A 20,354-nucleotide genomic window follows, 5' to 3' on the forward strand; every position below is an offset into this window, starting at 1 on the left:
ATTCTAAAAAAAAAGTGCTTTACTAAAAGCACAAAATTAACACAGCAAAGCCGTATTAAGGCAAAAAAGATCTTAAGCAGCCTGCAGAAAATAAAATACTGTTTTATTAGGCTCTCGATAGCCTTTAACCCGCCAAGAAATCAATAAATTTTAGTACAGAATTCAGTTTCCCCAGTCACAAGTCAGTTCATATGAACCAGTTTTGCAGATACAAATTAGATATGACCGTGGAGCAACAATTTTGTTCGTTTCAAGCTTCATTTTTGCTCATCACTTTTACAAAAAATATCTCTGCCTAACTTAAGAGAAGATAATAAAGAAGTCAATATGAGTTTTTGATAAAATAGGACTGCAGATAAGGGTTTTACTTTACATTTTTCTTAAGCTTTCTCTGAGAAAACTCTGCAATTTTGTCACTTAAAGAGTTCAAGGAGTATATTATCCTTGATACCTTTAATGATATAAAAAATTCGATTGTTTATAATATATTGTCTTATGCAAAATATATAGAGATTTAAAACAAAACTGAAGGACATTAAAATAATTTTAGATGTGAACTTCATATAATGTACTGACATTCGTGTCAATATTATTGCAGTTTTTCTGACACTATTTCACAAAGAATTTTGAACTTCTTCAAACAGTGTCCTTTCACTATTTTTGATTCTTGGACTTCAGCTATTTTTTGAAATTCGCGGAAATGTGTTTTACTACTGTATTGTAAGTACTATAGTGTACATAATTGCTTAGTACTGCAAAGGTGCACACTGTTAGGATAAATAGGAATAATATTATTCCTAAATAAGTTTTGGATCTGACTAAGAGCATTTTTTCATTATGCAGTTTTTCTCAAAACTTGTTTCTTCATTTTTTCATTTCTTCTCTTCATTTTTCATGCCTCATTTATTAAGTAATTTTTATCATTATTCCTAAATAAGTTAAGGAATCTAGTGAGACTGTTTCAATTGGCCATTTTTTTTCAAAACTCAATTCTTCACTTTTTTCTTAACGCAGGAGTGGAGCTTTCAAGCTCCCAATTTTTTTCCAAGAAGCTACTCCTTTTCTCTTCACATATTTTTCCATAAAAGGGACGTCATATATGCAAGTTTGCCCCCCCCCCCCCATAGTTACAGTTGAACTATGTTGCTACACAGTTCATTCAAGCGGAAATCCAAAGTTCTAGCACCAATTCTAAGCAGTAAAAAATCAATGCAAAGACAGATAACAAAGTTAAAAGACTGACAGCAAAATTTGAAGTTCTAATTTCAGCCATTTTCTACCACAGAGCCGAATTACAACCGATTAAAACCTTTAAGAGATATTACTTTATAGCGCTATAGTGATCAGTACCAGCAGTATAAGTAGTACAAGATACACTGCTTATAAGCTATAGCAGTATAAGCTATACTATTGGAACAATCAGGGGCGTCGTTTCAGGTGGGAGCCCAGGGGAGCAATTGCCCCCCAAAGAAATTGGAAAAAAAACCTATTATATAGCCCATGCTCCTTGACTATGCAGATATAAACCCCTCTTGCCCCCAATAAAAATGCTGGAGCTATTCCCCAGAAAGCAATATAAGCTATACTGCTGAAGCAGTATAAGCGATAGTGTTTCGTAGAAGCGTATTTGCATCTGAACACATTTATCCAGTCCATTCAAAACGAACCATCATTATAGACCGCTTACCCGGTAATATGTGCAGCTATATATTGTTGCATAATTGCTCATCGTGATTAGGGGAGCAGTCATTGGAGCTTTATTGGGGGAGGAGGAGGGGTTGTCTAAGGCTACAAAAGTAAATTTTAACCCAAGTTTTAAACTTCCTTTGAGAGGTCTTTTTGGTAAATATTTAGGGGGACTAAACGCAAGAACACCCTTCATTTGGATACATTTATTTGAATTAGGCATACAATTGGGGTATGAGGGTGTACAGCTCCCCTCTTATTGTGGAAACAGTATGTTTTTCTTATGAAAAAAATTGACTTTTAACGGTTTAGGCATCACGAAGAAAATTTTAAGGCCAGTGGAAGGAGGGAGAGGAGAGTGAGGGGGCGGAGTTCTTTCCTTTAATTTAAAGTTACCATGCCATTTTCATTAAAACAAAAATAACTTAAGTAACAAAAAAAACTGATTTTCTAGTGAAATTAAAGAAACTCATCAAAAATGAAAACGAAAAAATATAATAAGGGGAATACCAACCGACCTCAACTTTTTGCTCTTAACGGTAAGCTTTAAGTTTCCTCTCTCGTTGACTTAAGGTTAAATATTCTACATTGAGAAAAAGGGGAAGTAAGTTGACTTTTTTAGGATTCTTTGAGAATGAAAGCACGTGTATTTTTTTATTTATTCCAAATAATGCAATTTTCTGCATACATTTTTTGAAAAATAATCAGAAAATAAAGGACTGGCAATGACGAACTCATGGTGTTGGTTGCATTCTAAAAAGCCTTCGGAAAATCACTAGTCGGCATTTAGCATTACGATTGAAGGTGAAGGGAGCTAAAAATCCCCTCCTACTCATAATTTTTTTAATTTAATTTTCAGTTTTAATGCTGCTCGGTCAAACAGTTTTAAATTCATAGCAACAAACTATAAAGATTAACCCGTGCCAATTATACCGAAGCTCTAAGAAACGGGAGTTTAGAAACAATATATACATCTGAAAAATTAAAGCTTTCTGTTGATTCTATGCATACAAAATATATTAAGTTTATATGATAAAGGTAAAGAATACGATATTGGAATTTACAGTCCCTACCGGCGGTGCTGATTTTCGTTTCCTGGCCCTTCAGCCAAGAAGTGCAATGGGGTGTTGGTGGCCAACCATCCTGTGCTTTCCACACCCTTCCTGTTTACCTTCCCCATATTTCCTTAGGTACCCATTTAAAGTTGGATGGACTCTCGCTGAGCTTACAGAGTCACGCCACTGACCCCGTCCCAAACCAAATAATTGGATATATTAGGTTTCGAACCCTCGCCCTCTCGGACAAAGAATCCTATATCCAGCGCACCAATCCACTCGGCTAGGACGGCTCAACTCGGCTAGGTTTATATACACCTATTAAAATATTTAAGTAGGTAAATCTGTATAATTTCCGACAAAAGAGAGATGCTCCCCAAAAAATGACTTGATTTTGATAAAAAAAACAGCTTTGAATACTGTTTATTACACTCCAAAACATAATATTCAAGCCCCTAAGTAGAAGAATGCGTTTTTTTTTTTTTTTTTTTTTTTTTTTTTTTTTTTTTTTTTGTAGCCAATGTCAGAGATGCCCTTTTTTGTGAGTGTTTAATTTTTCTCAGATCGTCGTATACGGTCTTAGAATTTTGGAAAAAGTCCATTTGACTGAGCATTATGAGTGGCCTTTTTACGACACAAATTTGATTGGACGACATTTGTTTCCCTTCTACAAAATTTTTGCGTTTACGGTTTATCACGGAGATAAACCGTAACCCAACAAAAATGCTATTTTGGCCAGACTAAATTTGTTAAGTATTTGGAATAACCAGCAATAGATAATTTATTTATTTTCATTTCGTTATCAAGATCCCCTTGTTTTAAAATCTGGTTACCATTTGTATGGGTCACTTTTTACTCACGTTCCGTTTTTGTAAACTGTTTGACGAGTAGCCTCAAAGCGTATGCTTATTTCGGATGCAAGGTAAAAAGCACAAGATATAATCCGATATCTTATAATCCTAAATGGTATCTTATAAGGCAAGGGTGGAAATCTGGCTTGCATTTTTTTCCTAGTCACACCCAAGATAATTTTCATTTCTTCTGTTTAATAAAGAATAATTTTGTACATTTTATACAAAAAATAGACAGTAGTATTTCTACTTTGCAGGCACATAAACTTTGTTTTCATCAACGTTATGGCAAAATGAATTTCGATTTGTATTGTTCGGGATGTAAGTTCCAAAAAATATCATACCAAAAAGCAAGGAACTTAACGCCAAAGTTTTACATAGTCTATGTTTTAAGATCTGACGTAATTATTGAGGGGATGGGGACTTACCTCTGGGCAATGGCATTTAACCTAGCACTAATTACTAAAACTTAAGTCTCGTGCGTTCTGGGAGGTTATCCTGTGGCCTCCTTCTTCACAAGAGGGAGATTTACCTTCTGCATGCCTCCCAAGTCTTCTCCAAGGTAAAGACGGCCAGGAACATGATGAAGAGCGAAATGTTCTCTCCACCTCTTCAGAGGGCAAATTTGAGAAAAAGAACGATAAATTTGGCCTTCAAAGATGATCTTCGGCAGACGATGTCAACATGTTCATTGAACATGACCAGACAACTATAATTCTTTGAGCTGTGTGTTCGCGAGGACTGTCTGTTTGACTGTGAGTTTTGTAGGAGTTCCTATCTAGGTGGGTGAAATGAGCGATGTGCCAATGAAAAAAATGAATACAAGCAATGTTTTGGGGAATAACCATACCTTGAAAAATTATTGGATGACCTCAAATACAAAAATAATTTACGTTACCAAGACTTTGAAAGAAAAAATTACAGCTGAGACAGGCATTTTGAATATCTGTTTTTTCCCACAGAAACCATGTTAGGCTTTAGAAATACATAACTTAAATTCAATTTTATAGCACATAGATCTTAAAACGCAGTATAAAATTTCTTTTATAAAAATGATGTCGGCTAATCCGCCATTTTTGAAATGTTTCTACCACTAGCAGATAAAAATTGGAAGCTAAGTACCTAGATTCTGCATACATACTTGTTCCATAAGGAATTATAGATGCCAAAACAATCTTTTCTTACTAAACTGTTTTGGGATCCATTTTACAACGATTGAAAAATGACAAACCGCATATTCAAAAAGAGAAAAGAAATAGATCCAAATTTGGCAAGGCCGTCTAGGCGATAAATTTTCTATTCAGTATAAACCACAAAACTATTTCCAGTTTCAAAACTGTCACTTTCATAGATTGAAGCCTAAGATTTGCTAATTTATTATAATGCTTCAACTTCTGGTTAACTTAGCTAGGATCAAATGTATCTTCATAAAGCAGAAATTATGTTTCCTAGTGACTTTAGTCCTTGCAGTGGAGACAAACCTGGGAATAGTGTTTCCAGTGAAATAGCGAATCTAATTTCAAATCATTGTTGACTGTCCACAGTCCAACTTGATTTGAGCTTAAATAATAGTGCAAGCAGATGCACTATTCAAAAACTTTATATTTGGGTAAATAGGAAATATTGAGACATAACCAGGTGTAAGACATGAGATAAATTATTTGGTTGGGGAGACAAAAGTTATCTTATATCTAAGTTTCATTTCACTTGGCACACCAAAAATTTTCCAGAACAACAAAGGACCCAAAATGTAAAAATATATAATTTAAGAGCTTATAATATATAAGAAGGAAAAAATGAGAAGAGATTTGGTTCCTATATATATATATATATATATATATATATATATATATATATATATATATATATATATATATATATATATATATATATATATATATATATATATATATATATATATATATATATATATATATATATATATATATATATATACATATACATATATATATATATATATATATATATATATATATATATATATATATATATATATATATATATATATATATATATATATATATATATATATATATATATTTATATATATTTATATATATATTGTATATATTTTGTGATATGTTTATATTTCTATATATTCATTTTTATTTTATTTATAACTTGGCATTATTTTATTCTGACGATAATTGTGTTGGTATAAATATGTTTTTGCGGGACTACAGAGTTTCAAGAGTCAAAACCTCAGGAAGTCGAAGAATTCAGAAGACCCCCTCCACCCTCAGCGTATGTGCTTGTTGAGGAAATGTGGGATGTTGGGGCTAAGCATCGGATATGCAGGAATAAATCTAGCTAAAATTCACAGCAGGTTTGTCCTGAATGGTGAAATCTATGGATTCAACCATATAAGACCAATTGCGTTTTGACTGCATTTCACACATTAGACTGCTTTTTCTGGCAATAGTACTGTATGGTACCAAGGATACAAAAATACAAAAATAGATTATACTCAGTTAATAATTTTCGTTAATACTCCTTTCAGTAAATAATTGGATTAATATACTTAGACTTTTGGGCGAATGAAAAGTCTTCCAAGATTCAAAGACCTCAAAACGCAAAGGATCCAGAAGACCCCTTGTAACCCCAGTGTACGTACCTCCTACGGAAGATTGGCCATTTTGGTCAGGAAATGTAAAGGAAATCGGCAGTCGGAGTTCCTGAATGGCTTTATTTATCAATTCAACCTTTAACAGACTAAAGCCGTTCCCCTAAGTTTTATTACTTTATACTGGAGCTGTGCACATTATACAATATAGATATAATTCTATGGTTGCGGGAGGGGTATTGAGCAGGTTCGGAGCTCCGAAATTTACAATTATGCAAATATAATCTTTACACAGTCCTGATAACCACAAGATATAGTGTGTCCACTATTTTCATAAAAAGGATACAGGTGTGGAATACGTGAAATAACTTAATGTGTGGTATGCTTACTTATCACTTCGGTATCGTGCACGTGTTTAATTACTTGAAATGGAAAATTACATTTGAATTATTTCAAATTTGTGGTTTACACAAATTTTGGATCGATCTTAATTTTCTACGAACATATTTTCAGGATAATTAGGCTGGGGAAAAGGTTACTGGAAAGACATATCGCCTTTTGCTTAGTCAATTGATGTTTCTGAGTTGACTCTTCTCGGTGTAAAAATATGTGCAGAAGGAGTACATTTTTAAGGGTTTTCTGGTAATCAAAGTTACCAAATTGAATCTAAATGTATCGTAGTTGCAGCATTCGTCGGTGCTTCCTTTGGTCTAAACTTAGGTTGGCAGCTAGGTAATTTTAGGACCCACAGGCATCTAAGGCGAAAATATCAGCTTAGTAATTCTGGTACCCTTTAAAAACTAATATATGAAACAGATGGCAAGATAGTATTTCCTTGTGTGTAAGGTGCATCAGTCATCGATATTTTTTAACAAAAATAGATGTTTAATTGTTATGAATTTATAAATTCGGTCCCTGGTGGACGAAGACGTGACAAGTCAGGGACGGAAAAAAGAAAGTTCAGCACCTTTTTCAAAAAGTGTCTAACGTAATTTTCCGCACTGCACGCTAACTTTGACCCCAATTTTAAGACATAGACTTAAATATATCCATATTTAAAAAAAAATGTAGACTCTTTCTTAGATAACACTAGCAGCTATGAATTGTTGCATAATTGCTCACCATCATTAGAAGAGCACTCAGTAGAGATTTTTTGCGGGAGGGGGAAGATGTTGTCTTAAGTTACAAAAACAAATTTCGACCCAAGTTCCAACTTACTATAATAGTTTCTTCTGGTATGCATTGATAGGGACTTAACCCAAGAACACCCTTCATTTAGATGGATTTATTTCAATTAAGCTTAAATGAAGGTTTGAATTTGAACAGCTCCCGTCTTATTGCGGGAACAGTATTTTTTTTATGCAACACATTGAACACATTAGTCGCAGCAGAAGTATTAAAATATTTCCTTTTGGTCAGTTGAACAGCCCTCTCATCAAGTTTTGTATTACCACCTCTTCCATGCAAACATTATATGCATTCGAGGCATAACTTACAACCCTCGCCCCTAGGTTTTGACGGGTTGTTTCAACCTCAAAGGCCTTGTTATATGATCTTTAGACAATTTTGAAAAAAATAGCTATCTTAAAATTTCTATTGGATGCATTTGGGAAAAAGGGAACTGCTTCAGGGGGGGGGGGGGTGTGGATACATGAAAATTTTGATCGGATAACTTTTCGGAGAAAAGGGGCTTGGGAGGAGGCCAGTTGCCTTCCAATCTTTTTGGTTACTAAAAGTGCACTAGAACTTTTAATTTCCGTTTGATTGCACCCTCTCCCGATCTTTTAGGACCATTATTTTGTTACGATCACCCATGGAAAAAAAAACACCCATCCGTGATCTTTCTTCTGGCAAAAAAAAAAATCAAAATTCCACATTTTGCATATAGGAGCTTGAAACTTCTACAGAAGGGTTTTCTGGTACACTGAATCTGATGGTGTGATTTTCATTAGGATTCCTTGAATTTTAGTGAGTGGCTCTCCCTGTTTCAAAATCAGGCGCATTTCCTCAAATTTGACAAATTGGGATATTATGAATATTTTCCATTTCTTCTGTTTAACAGAGGAGAATCCTGCACATTTAAAAAAGGGCCACAAACAGTAGTATTTAAAAATAGGATTTTTTTTTAAACTCTGCCTTCCTTAATTTTTTTGGCAAAATGATTTTGATTTGTATTGCATAGATTGTTTGATGTTTAAATTCCAAAAGCGATACACACAAATAGCAAGGAACTTCACGCCACATTATCATCCCGCCACATTTATCACGCCACATTATATTTTACATTATCAGTAGGCCTATCTTATGAACTGACCAAATTTATTAAAAGGGGAATTTCATTCTGGGATATATCATAATCTACTACTTATTACTACTACTTAAGTTTCTTCCGTTCTGGAAGGTTATCTTGTGGCCTGTTTTTTTTTTCGTAAAGGGGGATAATATGTCTTTTTTATGCCTTTTATCAATATGGATTTTTAAAGCATGTTGAAGACATCTTCTTGTCAACAAAGACATCGTTTTGGGGGTTAACAAACACGAGCCCTTAAATACAATCTTGCCACAGTTAAATCTTATAACCGCAGTATAAAAATGACATTTGCGAATGACGTTTGCGATAGGTTAAACCATCGTTTTTAAAATGCCTTCATTTCAACATACCCCATTCAAAAAAAGGGGGGGGGGAATAAATTCAAAATTTGGTATGCCTATTTAGGCAGTGAATTTTCTGTTCGATATGTCATACCAAATCGTTTCTATTAGAATTGTCACTTCCATAGATTACAGTCTAGGATTTGTTAATTTTTTACAATGCTTCACCGTCTGATTAATTTAATTCAGATGGAATCTATCTTCATAAAACAGAAATTATGTTTGAATTTTAGTTCTTGTAGTAGAGACAAATCTGAGAACAGTATTTCCTATGAAATAACAAATCTAATTTCAAATCATTGTTAACTGTCCACGTCGAACTTATTCAAAGTCCAACTTTGACATGAGCTCAAATAATAGCGCAAGCAGATGTACTGTTTGGGAACTTTCTGTTTGGGGAATTGGGAAATATTGAAGTCGTAATTGATGTGAGTCATGGAGAAAATTACAGTAGCCAAAATTTCGTTGGGGTGACATAGCTTAGGTTTTAGTTAAAATTCGTTCGACTTAGTAAATCGGACATTTTCCAGAACAACGAGAAACCCGAAAGATAAAAACATACCATTTAAAAAGTTATAATAATATACAACAAAAATGGGAAATATTGAAGTCCTAATTGATGTGAGTCATGGAGAAAATTACAGTAGCCAAAATTTCGTTGGGGTGACATAGCTTAGGTTTTAGTTAAAATTCATTCGACTTGGTAAATCGGACATTTTCCAGAACAACGAGAAACCCGAAAGATAAAAACATACCATTTAAAAAGTTATGATAATATACAACAAAAATGGGAAATATTGAAGTCGTAATTGATTTGAGTCATGGAGAAAATTACAGTAGCCAAAATTTCGTTGGGGTGACATAGCTTAGGTTTTAGTTAAAATTCGTTCGACTTAGTAAATCGGACATTTTCCAGAACAACGAGAAACCCGAAAGATAAAAATATACCATTTAAAAAGTTATAATAATATACAACAAAAATGGGAAATATTGAAGTCGTAATTGATGTGAGTCATGGAGAAAATTACAGTAGCCAAAATTTCGTTGGGGTGACATAGCTTAGGTTTTAGTTAAAATTCGTTCGACTTGGTAAATCGGACATTTTCCAGAACAACTAGAAACCCGAAAGATAAAAACATACCATTTAAAAAGTTATAATAATATACAACAAAAATGGGAAATATTGAAGTCGTAATTGATGTGAGTCATGGAGAAAATTAAAGCAGCCAAAATTTCGTTGGGGTGACATAGCTTAGGTTTTATTTAAAATTCGTTCGACTTGGTAAATCGGACATTTTCCAGAACAACGAGAAACCCGAAAGATAAAAATATACCATTTAAAAAGTTATAATAATATACAACAAAAATGGGAAATATTGAAGTCGTAATTGATGTGAGTCATGGAGAAAATTACAGTAGCCAAAATTTCGTTGGGGTGACATAGCTTAGGTTTTAGTTAAAATTCGTTCAACTTGGTAAATCGGACATTTTCCAGAACAACGAGAAACCCGAAAGATAAAAATATACCATTTAAAAAGTTATAATAATATACAACAAAAATGGGAAATATTGAAGTCCTAATTGATGTGAGTCATGGAGAAAATTACAGTAGCTAAAATTTCGTTGGGGTGACATAGCTTAGGTTTTAGTTAAAATTCGTTCGACTTGGTAAATCGGACATTTTCCAGAACAACGAGAAACCCGAAAGATAAAAACATACCATTTAAAAAGTTATAATAATATACAACAAAAATGGGAAATATTGAAGTCGTAATTGATGTGAGTCATGGAGAAAATTACAGTAGCCAAAATTTCGTTGGGGTGACATAGCTTAGGTTTTAGTTAAAATTCGTTCGACTTGGTAAATCGGACATTTTTCAGAACAACGAGAAACCCGAAAGATAAAAATATACCATTTAAAAAGTTATAGTAATATACAACAAAAATGAGAAAAAATCTAGTCCCTTATAAAAGTGTTTAGATATGATTGTCCCAATGTTCAATGACGCCCACATCATTAATTTTTTTCGAACACCGATGACTCTTGATTTGCTACGATTTATATTTATATTTTTACATTCTATTTATATTTATAATCTTTCTATACAGTTAATATTCTATGACGAAATTACATCCTTACTTATTCTGGAAACTGGTTAAACAAATGTTTTTTCCTTGCCTCAAAATTAACAAGTCTTATTCTTTCAACATCAAGTTCCTAAGACCATGCTGCCTTTCCCTTTCTAATTAAATGACAATATCTATTAAAATTTTTATACGAAAACATATTATGTGATTCATATGTCAATATATTTTCATTCATTTTTTTTCTACGTTATTTGACATTACTTTATGCCGTCGATAATTGGGTTAGAATAAATTTATTTGTAGGTGGCTGTAGAGTTTTTCAAGACGTCGAAACTTGATTGAAACTTGGAGCGCGTAGATTCATGATTCAATCGAATCATGCAATCGTTATTGTAGAGTGGTTCTTTTCAACCTTAAAAGATGTTAAAACAGATCATTGAAACACGTTCTAAAGTGTCACCCTTACCTCAATTATGCAGGGCAAATTTGGCATGAAATCATTGAGGGAGGAGAAGCTGTAGGACAGACAGTGTAAAATCTTGTCTTGTGAAAAGAAAAAGATTCCAATGCGACAAAATATTGTCAGATTTTTCGGTTGGAGTCGAAAATTTATTGGATTTTAGACCAGTGTAGTGTCGGAAATAATGTCGGATTTCTGTGGTCGGGTGTCGGAATTTTCAGACTTTTTAAACTGACCGATTGGAAATTTACTAGGAAAAAAGTGGAAGCACTGGGTCTGAGAACAATGATGATTAGATCATCAAAGTTCTCTCATCATTGTTCTATATGGCAGAACAGTTGCGGTCTTCACACTTTTTGCTAACATCAGTGAGCTGTAAGATCATAGAACAAAGATGAGTTAAAAAACGATAATCTTTGTAGAAAGATGTAAGATCTTAGATGTAAGATCTTAGTGCTAAAAACGGGCCTAAGGAGTCTTGAGACTCAAGAATCTAAAAATGTGTAAACACAACCTTTACACGGTTCTGATAACGAAAAATGGATAATAAATCCACTTTTTTGCTAAAAAGTACACATGTGACTAGATAACTTCATGCTTGGAACACTTGTTTATCAACCTTGATTTTGGACACGTACTTAATCACTTGCGAAGCTGAATGATCTTTGAATTATTTCGAACTTGCAGTTTATGAACAATCTTCATTTTCTCTGATCACATTTTCTATATGACTAGGCTGGGGAAAAAAGCACTTGAGAGACATATCGCTTCTTGCTAAGTCCATCAGTGTATCTAGATTAATAACTTTTGGTGTTAAAAATTGTACAGAAGGTATATAATTTTAAGGCGTTTCTGACTAAAAAAGTTACCACACTGAATGGTAATAATAATAATAATAATAATAATAATAATTTATTTATTTATTACCCACTATAAAAAAGAATCGGAGTACATCAAGAACAAAAAAAAAAAAAAAAAAAGCAAACTCACACTCTTAACAATTATTTACATAAAACGACGTAAATTATGGTGCGCAGTAAGACCAGTAGATAACGACAGCTTTCCCGCAAGCACAGTCACTTTTTCCCATAAATCAGGGAGGCCGAATCGCGATATTAGATGCCAGTTCCGGAACCACGGAGGGAGGCACAAAAGGTACCGAGAAAATTTAAAATAGCAAGTCCGGATAGATTTCAGATCTTTAGGCTTCAGAATTGGAAGAAAACCAGATAAAAAAAGAATAGAATGATCGCAAAATGAAGAATATAATTTCCCAAGCGCTTTTCTTTTGTACCTCTCTCTATTTGCAACAATTTTTGAATATCCTATCGGATTTTTTTTTTTTTTGTATTAGAAACTGTCAGAGCCCGAAGTGTTTTGAGATTATTAGTAATGTGAAGACCAAGCCAGCGAATAGAGACACAGGGAATAGAGAAAAGCTTATCAACGTTCAAAATAAGCCCAATCAATCTGAACTGGTCTGAGATCCAGCTGACAGAATGTGAGAGCCAAGCCCTAAAACGACTGACAAGGAGAACGTCGTCCGCATAAGCAAGATACGAGACATCTATTCCATCAGAAATAAAATTCGAAGGCAAAGATGAAAGGATAGGAACATTACATAACTTAAAAATAGTTGGAGAAAGCACACCACCTTGACGGACCTCACGCCGAAGAAACACATTTGAATCAGAAACTACTCCAGTACATTTTACCCGAAACTAAATAAAAAAAAAAAAAATATTTTTAACTGAAAATAAGGAAGGACGTTAATAAATAAAACGAACAGAAATTATTCCGTATATGAAGGGGGCTGTCCCCTCCTCAACGCCTCGCTCTTTACGCTAAAGTTTTTTTTTATTAAAAAAAAGAGTTGTGAGAAAGTCAAACTTTAGCGTAAAGAGCGAGGCGCTGAGGAGGGACAGCCCCCTTCATATACGGAATAATTTCTGTTCGTTTTAAGTTTTAACGTCGTTCCTTACTTTCGGTAATACATTACTCTGAGAAATACGATTAGGCAAATACGACTCAAGAAGGTTACTAAAAAGCTTTTCAACTTCCCGGATCACCTTGCCGAAAATATCATTATAATACGACACCCAAGTATGAACTGCTATAGGACTTTCAGAAAAATCACTACTAAGCTTATCCGAATTCAGAACATGAGACCACTCCTTTCTCGGCGCAGGAAAATCAAAACCAGATACCCTAGACAGCCGTAAACGTTTTTTATAAGCACGCTTGGTACTTTGCTTCAGATCAAAGACAAGTCCTCGATTTGGCCGACCGCAAGACACGCATATTCGTAGCTAAAACTCAGCTTTATTCTTTACAACTTTTAATTCTGGGTCCAAAACCCATTCTGGTTTTCTAGTTTTAATTTTTATCTTTTCTAGAGGAACAGCAGTCGCCTCTGCTTGTTTTAAGCACTTAATTATTTTATCATAATATTCATTTAGAGACTGCTTATCATTCGAGAAACGGTCAGTAACTTGAAGCAAATGGTAAGGAACTTTTATAGAACCCAATAACGCGGACAAAGTAGTAATATAAAGTGCAAAATTAGCTCTACTCCAGTTATTCCTGTAAAACCACTTAGAACTTTGTGTAAATATTCTAGTAGAATGGGAAGCGACTAGTAAAGCAGAGAACGAAATCGGGAGGTGGTCAAGATCACGATCGTCTTCATGAACAAGAACAATCGATATATTAATATTTGGCGAGAAAACTACATGGTCAATATTAGGCAAACTTCCAGATTGGTGAACATATAAATAATCAGCACTTTTCTCGACTATTTTATAAGCAGAAAAAGTATCAAGGACTATATTGGATCGAACTGACTGACTTGTAATATCTGTGTTGAAGTCACCAACAACTATAAAATCATAATCAGTCGATACAACAGACGATAGAATAGCCTTAAGATTTGCCGAGGCTTTCATATACGTGTTTAAAGCGGAAATAGTTTTTTTGTTACACGGGAGATACACTTTTGTCAGCACAGTATTACCAAACCGAACCGCAAGGATGAATTTATCACTGTGAAAACCCGCTGGAGAGAGAAAACTCAGGTTATTCTTAACAATGGACGCGAGGCCTCCAGAAGGTCTACCAAAAGTGACCTGAGCATTAGTTGTAAAAACGGAATGATTACGAATTCTTTTTAACACGTTAATACTAGTAGAAGTCAGGAGGTGTTCTTGAAGGCATACTATGTCAAACTGGTCGCACAATTCATCCATCATATGGTCCTTTAAACGAGTACGATTTATATTAAGCAAAACAATCAAAACAGGCACAATCATTTCTTTTGGCAATGATATTTCTCAGCACTTTGCATCTAAGACTAAAGGAGGCATGATTTTCACTACCATTGGCACATCTTGCATCAAGCTGGCAGGGAGAATCCTTGGTGGAAATATGAGGACCCGCACAGCATGCACACTTCGTACCAAACTTGCAGAATGAGCTACTCTATGGTCTGGCGAAAGGCATTTTAGACTGCACCGAGGTGCCAACAGATATTCTTTCACAGATAAATATTCATATCCAAGTTTAACACCATTTTCCATAGCCTTGGCTTTTGACAAGGAGTCACAAAACTCAAGTTTAACCATGCCAGTGTCACCGAGCCGCATAGCTTCCACCCCACCTGGATATCTTTGAAAGAATGAGAGCTCTAAGTCCTTCCATATTCTTCTGACTATCCCGAAAAACCGCTTAGTGATCACCTTGGATGGAGATTCTGATAAAATCACTGAAATAGAGTCTTTGAATTCTTCAGCAGAAGATTTTTTAACATTGATTAGCCATTTTTCACCTCGGAAACTCAACTTGGTAACTGCATCATGACAGCTCACTTTATCGTGCACTTCTTTGCGTTGTATCGGGTCATTTAGTGTTTGCGGAACTTTAGAGACAACAACAGTGGTGTAAGAGCCAGTTGACGGTGTCGCACGGGCAGGCAGTGGTGGAAAGTGATTATCATACGAATCGAACTTACTTGAAATATTCTTTAGGAAGTGATCCATTCTATTCAATTTCGCGTTCAAACTCGAATAAACCAAAGCAGGGATGACAGGTACATCATTTAGAGAACAAATTACAAACATCGGTAGGTCTATGTCTTTATCGTCACACTTCTCGAATATATTTAACATATGCTTCAGACGGCTTTCCAAAGCCTTCGGCCCCTGTCTTCTCGGAAGCTCAGTCCCAGGTACAGCCGCATCGTAGAGGAGTTTTTTAGCTTCGATTACACTCGGCAAGTTCAGAAAAAATTCCTTTCCAAATTTCAGTATTTCGTTTTCATTCACTCTATTATCACGGTTAAATTGCAAAAAATTTAAAACCGGTGAAAAAACAAGTCCATTATTCATTATTCACTCTACATATCATAAGAACCAGATACCAATAAGCGAAGGAAGCGTAGTTTCCTGCTACCAGATTCTCGCAGTTTAAGGGAGTAAAACTCCCGGCAGGTACAACGGCCCTTGCGACAAGAAATTCCCCTCTTCTGCTCGCTTATTAGCAATATTGAATCATAATCAGATTATTAAATCAAATTAAAAAGATAGTAAAATAATAGGTGACCTTATATGAGTGAGTAAATATATCCAAATGGTAAAACAGTCCGTAAATATCAATTTATTATTTCACTTATTTTGAAACTGACGGTCACTACAATCCACTGTAATTTATTCAAAATTTAATCTGGCTTAAATATCAATAGATGTTCAATAACCAAATTTTTCTACTTTATCATTAGAATTTTTTTAGTTTTTGATCGAATATTTCCCTAAATTATAATCCTGTTCGATATGTCTGCTATAAGCATAATATATCTACTTTAGTGAACCTCTACATACTGTTGGACTCCAACCTTGCCAGTTCTCCTCAATATCCGCAAGATTTTGGAGAGCCTAATTTTAGTTTGGGAAAATCCGGGGAAACCCAAAAATTCAGATGAAGTGGGTTAGTGGAAGCCAAATAAATACCAAATACGCTTTTAATATGTCTTTCAATTTACCTACCTTTTTTCCATAGATACTTTTTCAATGTCTGCTTCAAGTGCATTTGCAAATACTTCTTGATTTGAGTCAAATAGAACTTTTATATCCGCCACACTTTTACTGAAAAAAAAATTTTCAAAGGTAATGACAAAAGACACAACAATAAAAACACAGTCAAAATTTCAGTTTTCAAGGATTCTCTATACCCTCTCATCTATTAGAAAGCTGTAAACCCCTTTTACTAGCTAGGTAGATAAGTTGACCTTATTTGATATTCCAATGCCTCGTTAACAGCAGAATAAAATTGGAAAAAAATTGCCGTCCGTGCAGTATATAGTGCTTGCAGCCATTTTTTTTGTTTTTCAAGCCAATGAACTTTCCTCGTTATTCAAGCCATGGATCTGTAAGTTTCTTATATAGGGCTTTCGGACAAGGCAATTCTAATAGTCACTTTCCGTTTTATGCTGACCCTATTTTTAGGAATTATGGGCTACTTTATTTTTTATTATGGGACGTGATCCTCTCTTCCTAGGTTGCTAGCTGCCGCTGCTACCCGAATCCCCATTTATATTCCTTTACACAGCCAGAGGCTACTTATCGTTCTTTACTATATTACTTTATATAATTATAAACATTGGAATAGTAAGAGACGACCCTCAGTATGGCACTATACCCCAGACAAGTAACTTTTCAAAAGAAGTCTGTATTACCTTAACTTTTAGTTACTAGGTGCCTTGGTTTGTTCTTTACTATAGGTTTCAGCTAAATCCCCATTCATAATATACTATATAAATCCTATAAGTATTTCTTATATTAACTTATCGAAAAATAATCGTGTATAAATATTGCCTTCACTTATTACGTCATATATGGTTACAACCTACAATTATGACGTCACTCATCAAGCTTGTACATGAAAATGCAGTTTTTTTGTGAAAATATTTTATTTTAAATGTATTTCTTATTACAAAAGGCACTATGTGGAAATTTACTTTCAAATGAGCCATTAAACAGCTCTCTATGATATACCAGCTGTGGAGAAAAATTGGAAAGAAAATAAGATGCTGTCGATGCAGAATATTATGCTTGCAGCCACTTTTCTTGTTTTTTAAGATGTATTTTCCTTATTATTCAAGCCAAAGCGCTGTAAATTTCCTAAATAGGATTTTTGGACATGGTGATTCTAATAGTATACTTGTACTCAATCCGAGTCTCTTAGCAGTTAAGGCTATTTTATATTTCACCAAAGGACAAGATCGTTTCTTACTAGACTGCTAGCTACCGCTGCAACCCGCATAACTTAGTCATTCTATGGTGAAAAAAACTTAGCATGGTTCTCTATACAAGTTGTACTTAGCCGAGTGAACGTGCTATTCGATCACAAGGTAAAAGTGTTCCTTCTTGTAATTAAGTAAATAAAAAACTAGATTTTTCAACTGAAAGTAAGGAGTAACTTCAAAACTAAAAACTAAAAAAAATTACTATGTATATGAGGGGTGGGAGAGGGGGGTGTCTGATCTTTAAATCTTCACTCTTCACGCTGAAGTTTTTTAGCACTTTTCAAAAAGCTTCTTATTCCTCTAGTTAAATGACCCTTATGTTTCAGGAGTCGTTCTTATAGAATTGGGACAAGAAGTCCAAATTTAGCTTAAAGAGCGAGGCATTGAGGTGGGGAAAATCCCCTGATATATGTAGTAATTTCTGTTCGTTTTAAGTTTTAATGCTGCTCCTTACTTTCAGTTGAAAAAAACTTTTTTTATTTAACTCCTGACCGTTTTTTAAATAATGCCGGGAAACCCGTCTCTCCTCCACAAAAAATCCTCTTGATGAAAAGATCCTCTAGACAATGCAATCCTGGTTGAAACTTATCCCGTACAGTTATCCTTAACCCCTCAACGTGTAAGATAGAGTCGGCAAAGAAAAAGTAAGAAAAATAAAAAGAATTTCGTTTAGGAATTCTGGAAATTACCGCAGTGTAAGATTTCCCCTAAAGAACTAACCCCCGGATACTTCCCAGCCAATGGATAATTCTTCTCGTGGAAAACCTCCCTAGCATAAAAACAACCATCCCCGAATAATATATGTATGCTTCCCAATGTAAACGATGCTTAAGTTTAATAAATTAAAGACCGTTCCCCAAGGGCTTTTGGGGGTTTTGTTGTCTCCAAAGGGATAGATATTGGATCTTTTAACTATGTTGAATAAAATAGTTACTTCAAAATTTTGGTCAAACAACATAGAGGAAAGCTGGGTATGTGAGTAGTAATGTATCTAAAGGTTTGAACCTTCCTTGCGTAATTTGTCTTATCTCTAGCATGTACAAGAATATACAGTGTGGTTTCACGTGCACATCGCAAAAAAGCTGGCAAACCTTTTATACCTATAAAGTGATCAAACACGTTTTGAGAGTATCGTCGAGATTGTATAAGCCAATCAGACTTGTTTTTTGCTATTGATATCAATAGCACAAGGAATTTTACAAGAATATGCACTACAGTTACATGTGCACATTTTAAAAAAGCTGGTAGTACGAGTGGGGATTCCCCACTGGTTCCTGAAGTCTAGCTTGTTACACGAGTTTGCTTTAACTCCACGTTTTCATGGATGCTACAATCAGAATTGTTTGATTGACATTTGCAAAAAGGGATAAGGGATTCGCGAATTGGACTGTACGAACGATCTTATTTGAATAATAGGGGAAAAACAAAGCTAGATAACATTTGTAAACTGGATACTATGACGATGAAGAAAAAGGATTGAAGCGATTAGTAGTTAGGGTAACCTCACTGACGTTTAAACAGTGTTGTCAGTTTCAAATAGAGTCTAACGTTACAGTATGCTAAAAAGATGATACTAAGAGAGATGTAGAAGGTATGAAAAGAATTTTAATAATGGAGAGCGTTGCTTCTTTGATGTATTCTGTATAATACATAAGTGAAGTTTGAACAGTGTTGTCAGTTTAAAATAGAGTCTAACGTTATAGTATATGCTGAATATGATGGTACGATTTTCATTAGAATGCCTTGACTTGGGTGGGGGGGGGGTCATCCCTTTTATGAAAATCAGGCAAATATTTTCAGGCTCGTGGCCTTTGATTGGTAAAACTAAACTTAATAAACATTATATATTTAAAATTAGTATAATAAGTTAATTTTTTATATATCTATTGATATCGAAATTCCTTTTTTAGTATTTCAGATATTATTGACCCGCGTCGCTCTTTACTTATAGTTCGTTACCACGGAGCTTGTAAAAAGTGTTGCGATTCAAAGAACTTCCGTTCTTTGTACTCACTTCAATATCATAAAAAAAAGTCAGGTTTTGTCTTCTTTTTATTGTCTCACAATTCTACAAAGTGATTCCAGGTGAATGAAACCACGGGTAAAAAAAAGTCCTTTGTAGGTGTCTGGCGACGCCAGTGTTCACAATTCCATCCATCATAATTCAGATTATTTTGAATCGCTCCAAAAGAAGAACTAGTCCGCGGATATTCAACTGAAATGGCACGGAAAACAAAAGAAACAGAAAAGATGCGTCAGAACTAACTTCCACATGATGATGCTTCTCTGATAAACGTTTTGCGATCGATCTGAATTATGAATTCTATTAAAGATTAGAGCAAGAAATTAAGGCTGTTTATTTTTGTTTGTAATGACACAGTTTGGTTAGTCAATACGAGCATTCAATTTCCAAAGCTCTTTTGCAATGGACGGCTAAGGAAAATGTTCAAGGGAATGAACTAAATTTAGTTTTATAGGAATGCAATCTTCCAGGATTTCCTACATCGTACGTAGTTGAAGTCTCTTTCTTTCTTTCATATTTTTTAATCTATCTGATTATTTTAAACTGGGCGAAGTCAAACCTTGAAACATCGGGGGCTGCAGTTAACATCAGCCGCTCTCAACGCCTTCTTTCTTGAGGAGCGGCAATCCTGGCTTAAGGCGACTACAGTCAAGGAACTGA

The 20,354-nt window shown here is 34.5% G+C and overlaps 1 protein-coding gene across 1 annotated transcript in view; it reads right to left on the reverse strand.

Annotated features, from left to right (window-relative positions):
• LOC148956173 (coiled-coil domain-containing protein AGAP005037) overlaps positions 1 to 20,354 on the reverse strand; it is a 398,884-nt gene that overhangs the window by 42,723 nt on the left and 335,807 nt on the right. Inside the window, exon 10 of the mRNA XM_089089607.1 lies at positions 16,413 to 16,511. Coding sequence (XP_088945733.1) covers positions 16,413 to 16,511 — 99 coding nt within the window. The remainder of the gene's footprint in view (positions 1 to 16,412; positions 16,512 to 20,354) is intronic.

This window comes from Artemia sp. Qi Xiang Cuo, chromosome 1 (assembly GCF_049724085.1).
Source record: "Artemia sp. Qi Xiang Cuo chromosome 1, ASM4972408v1, whole genome shotgun sequence".
NCBI lineage: Eukaryota > Metazoa > Arthropoda > Branchiopoda > Anostraca > Artemiidae > Artemia > Artemia sp. Qi Xiang Cuo.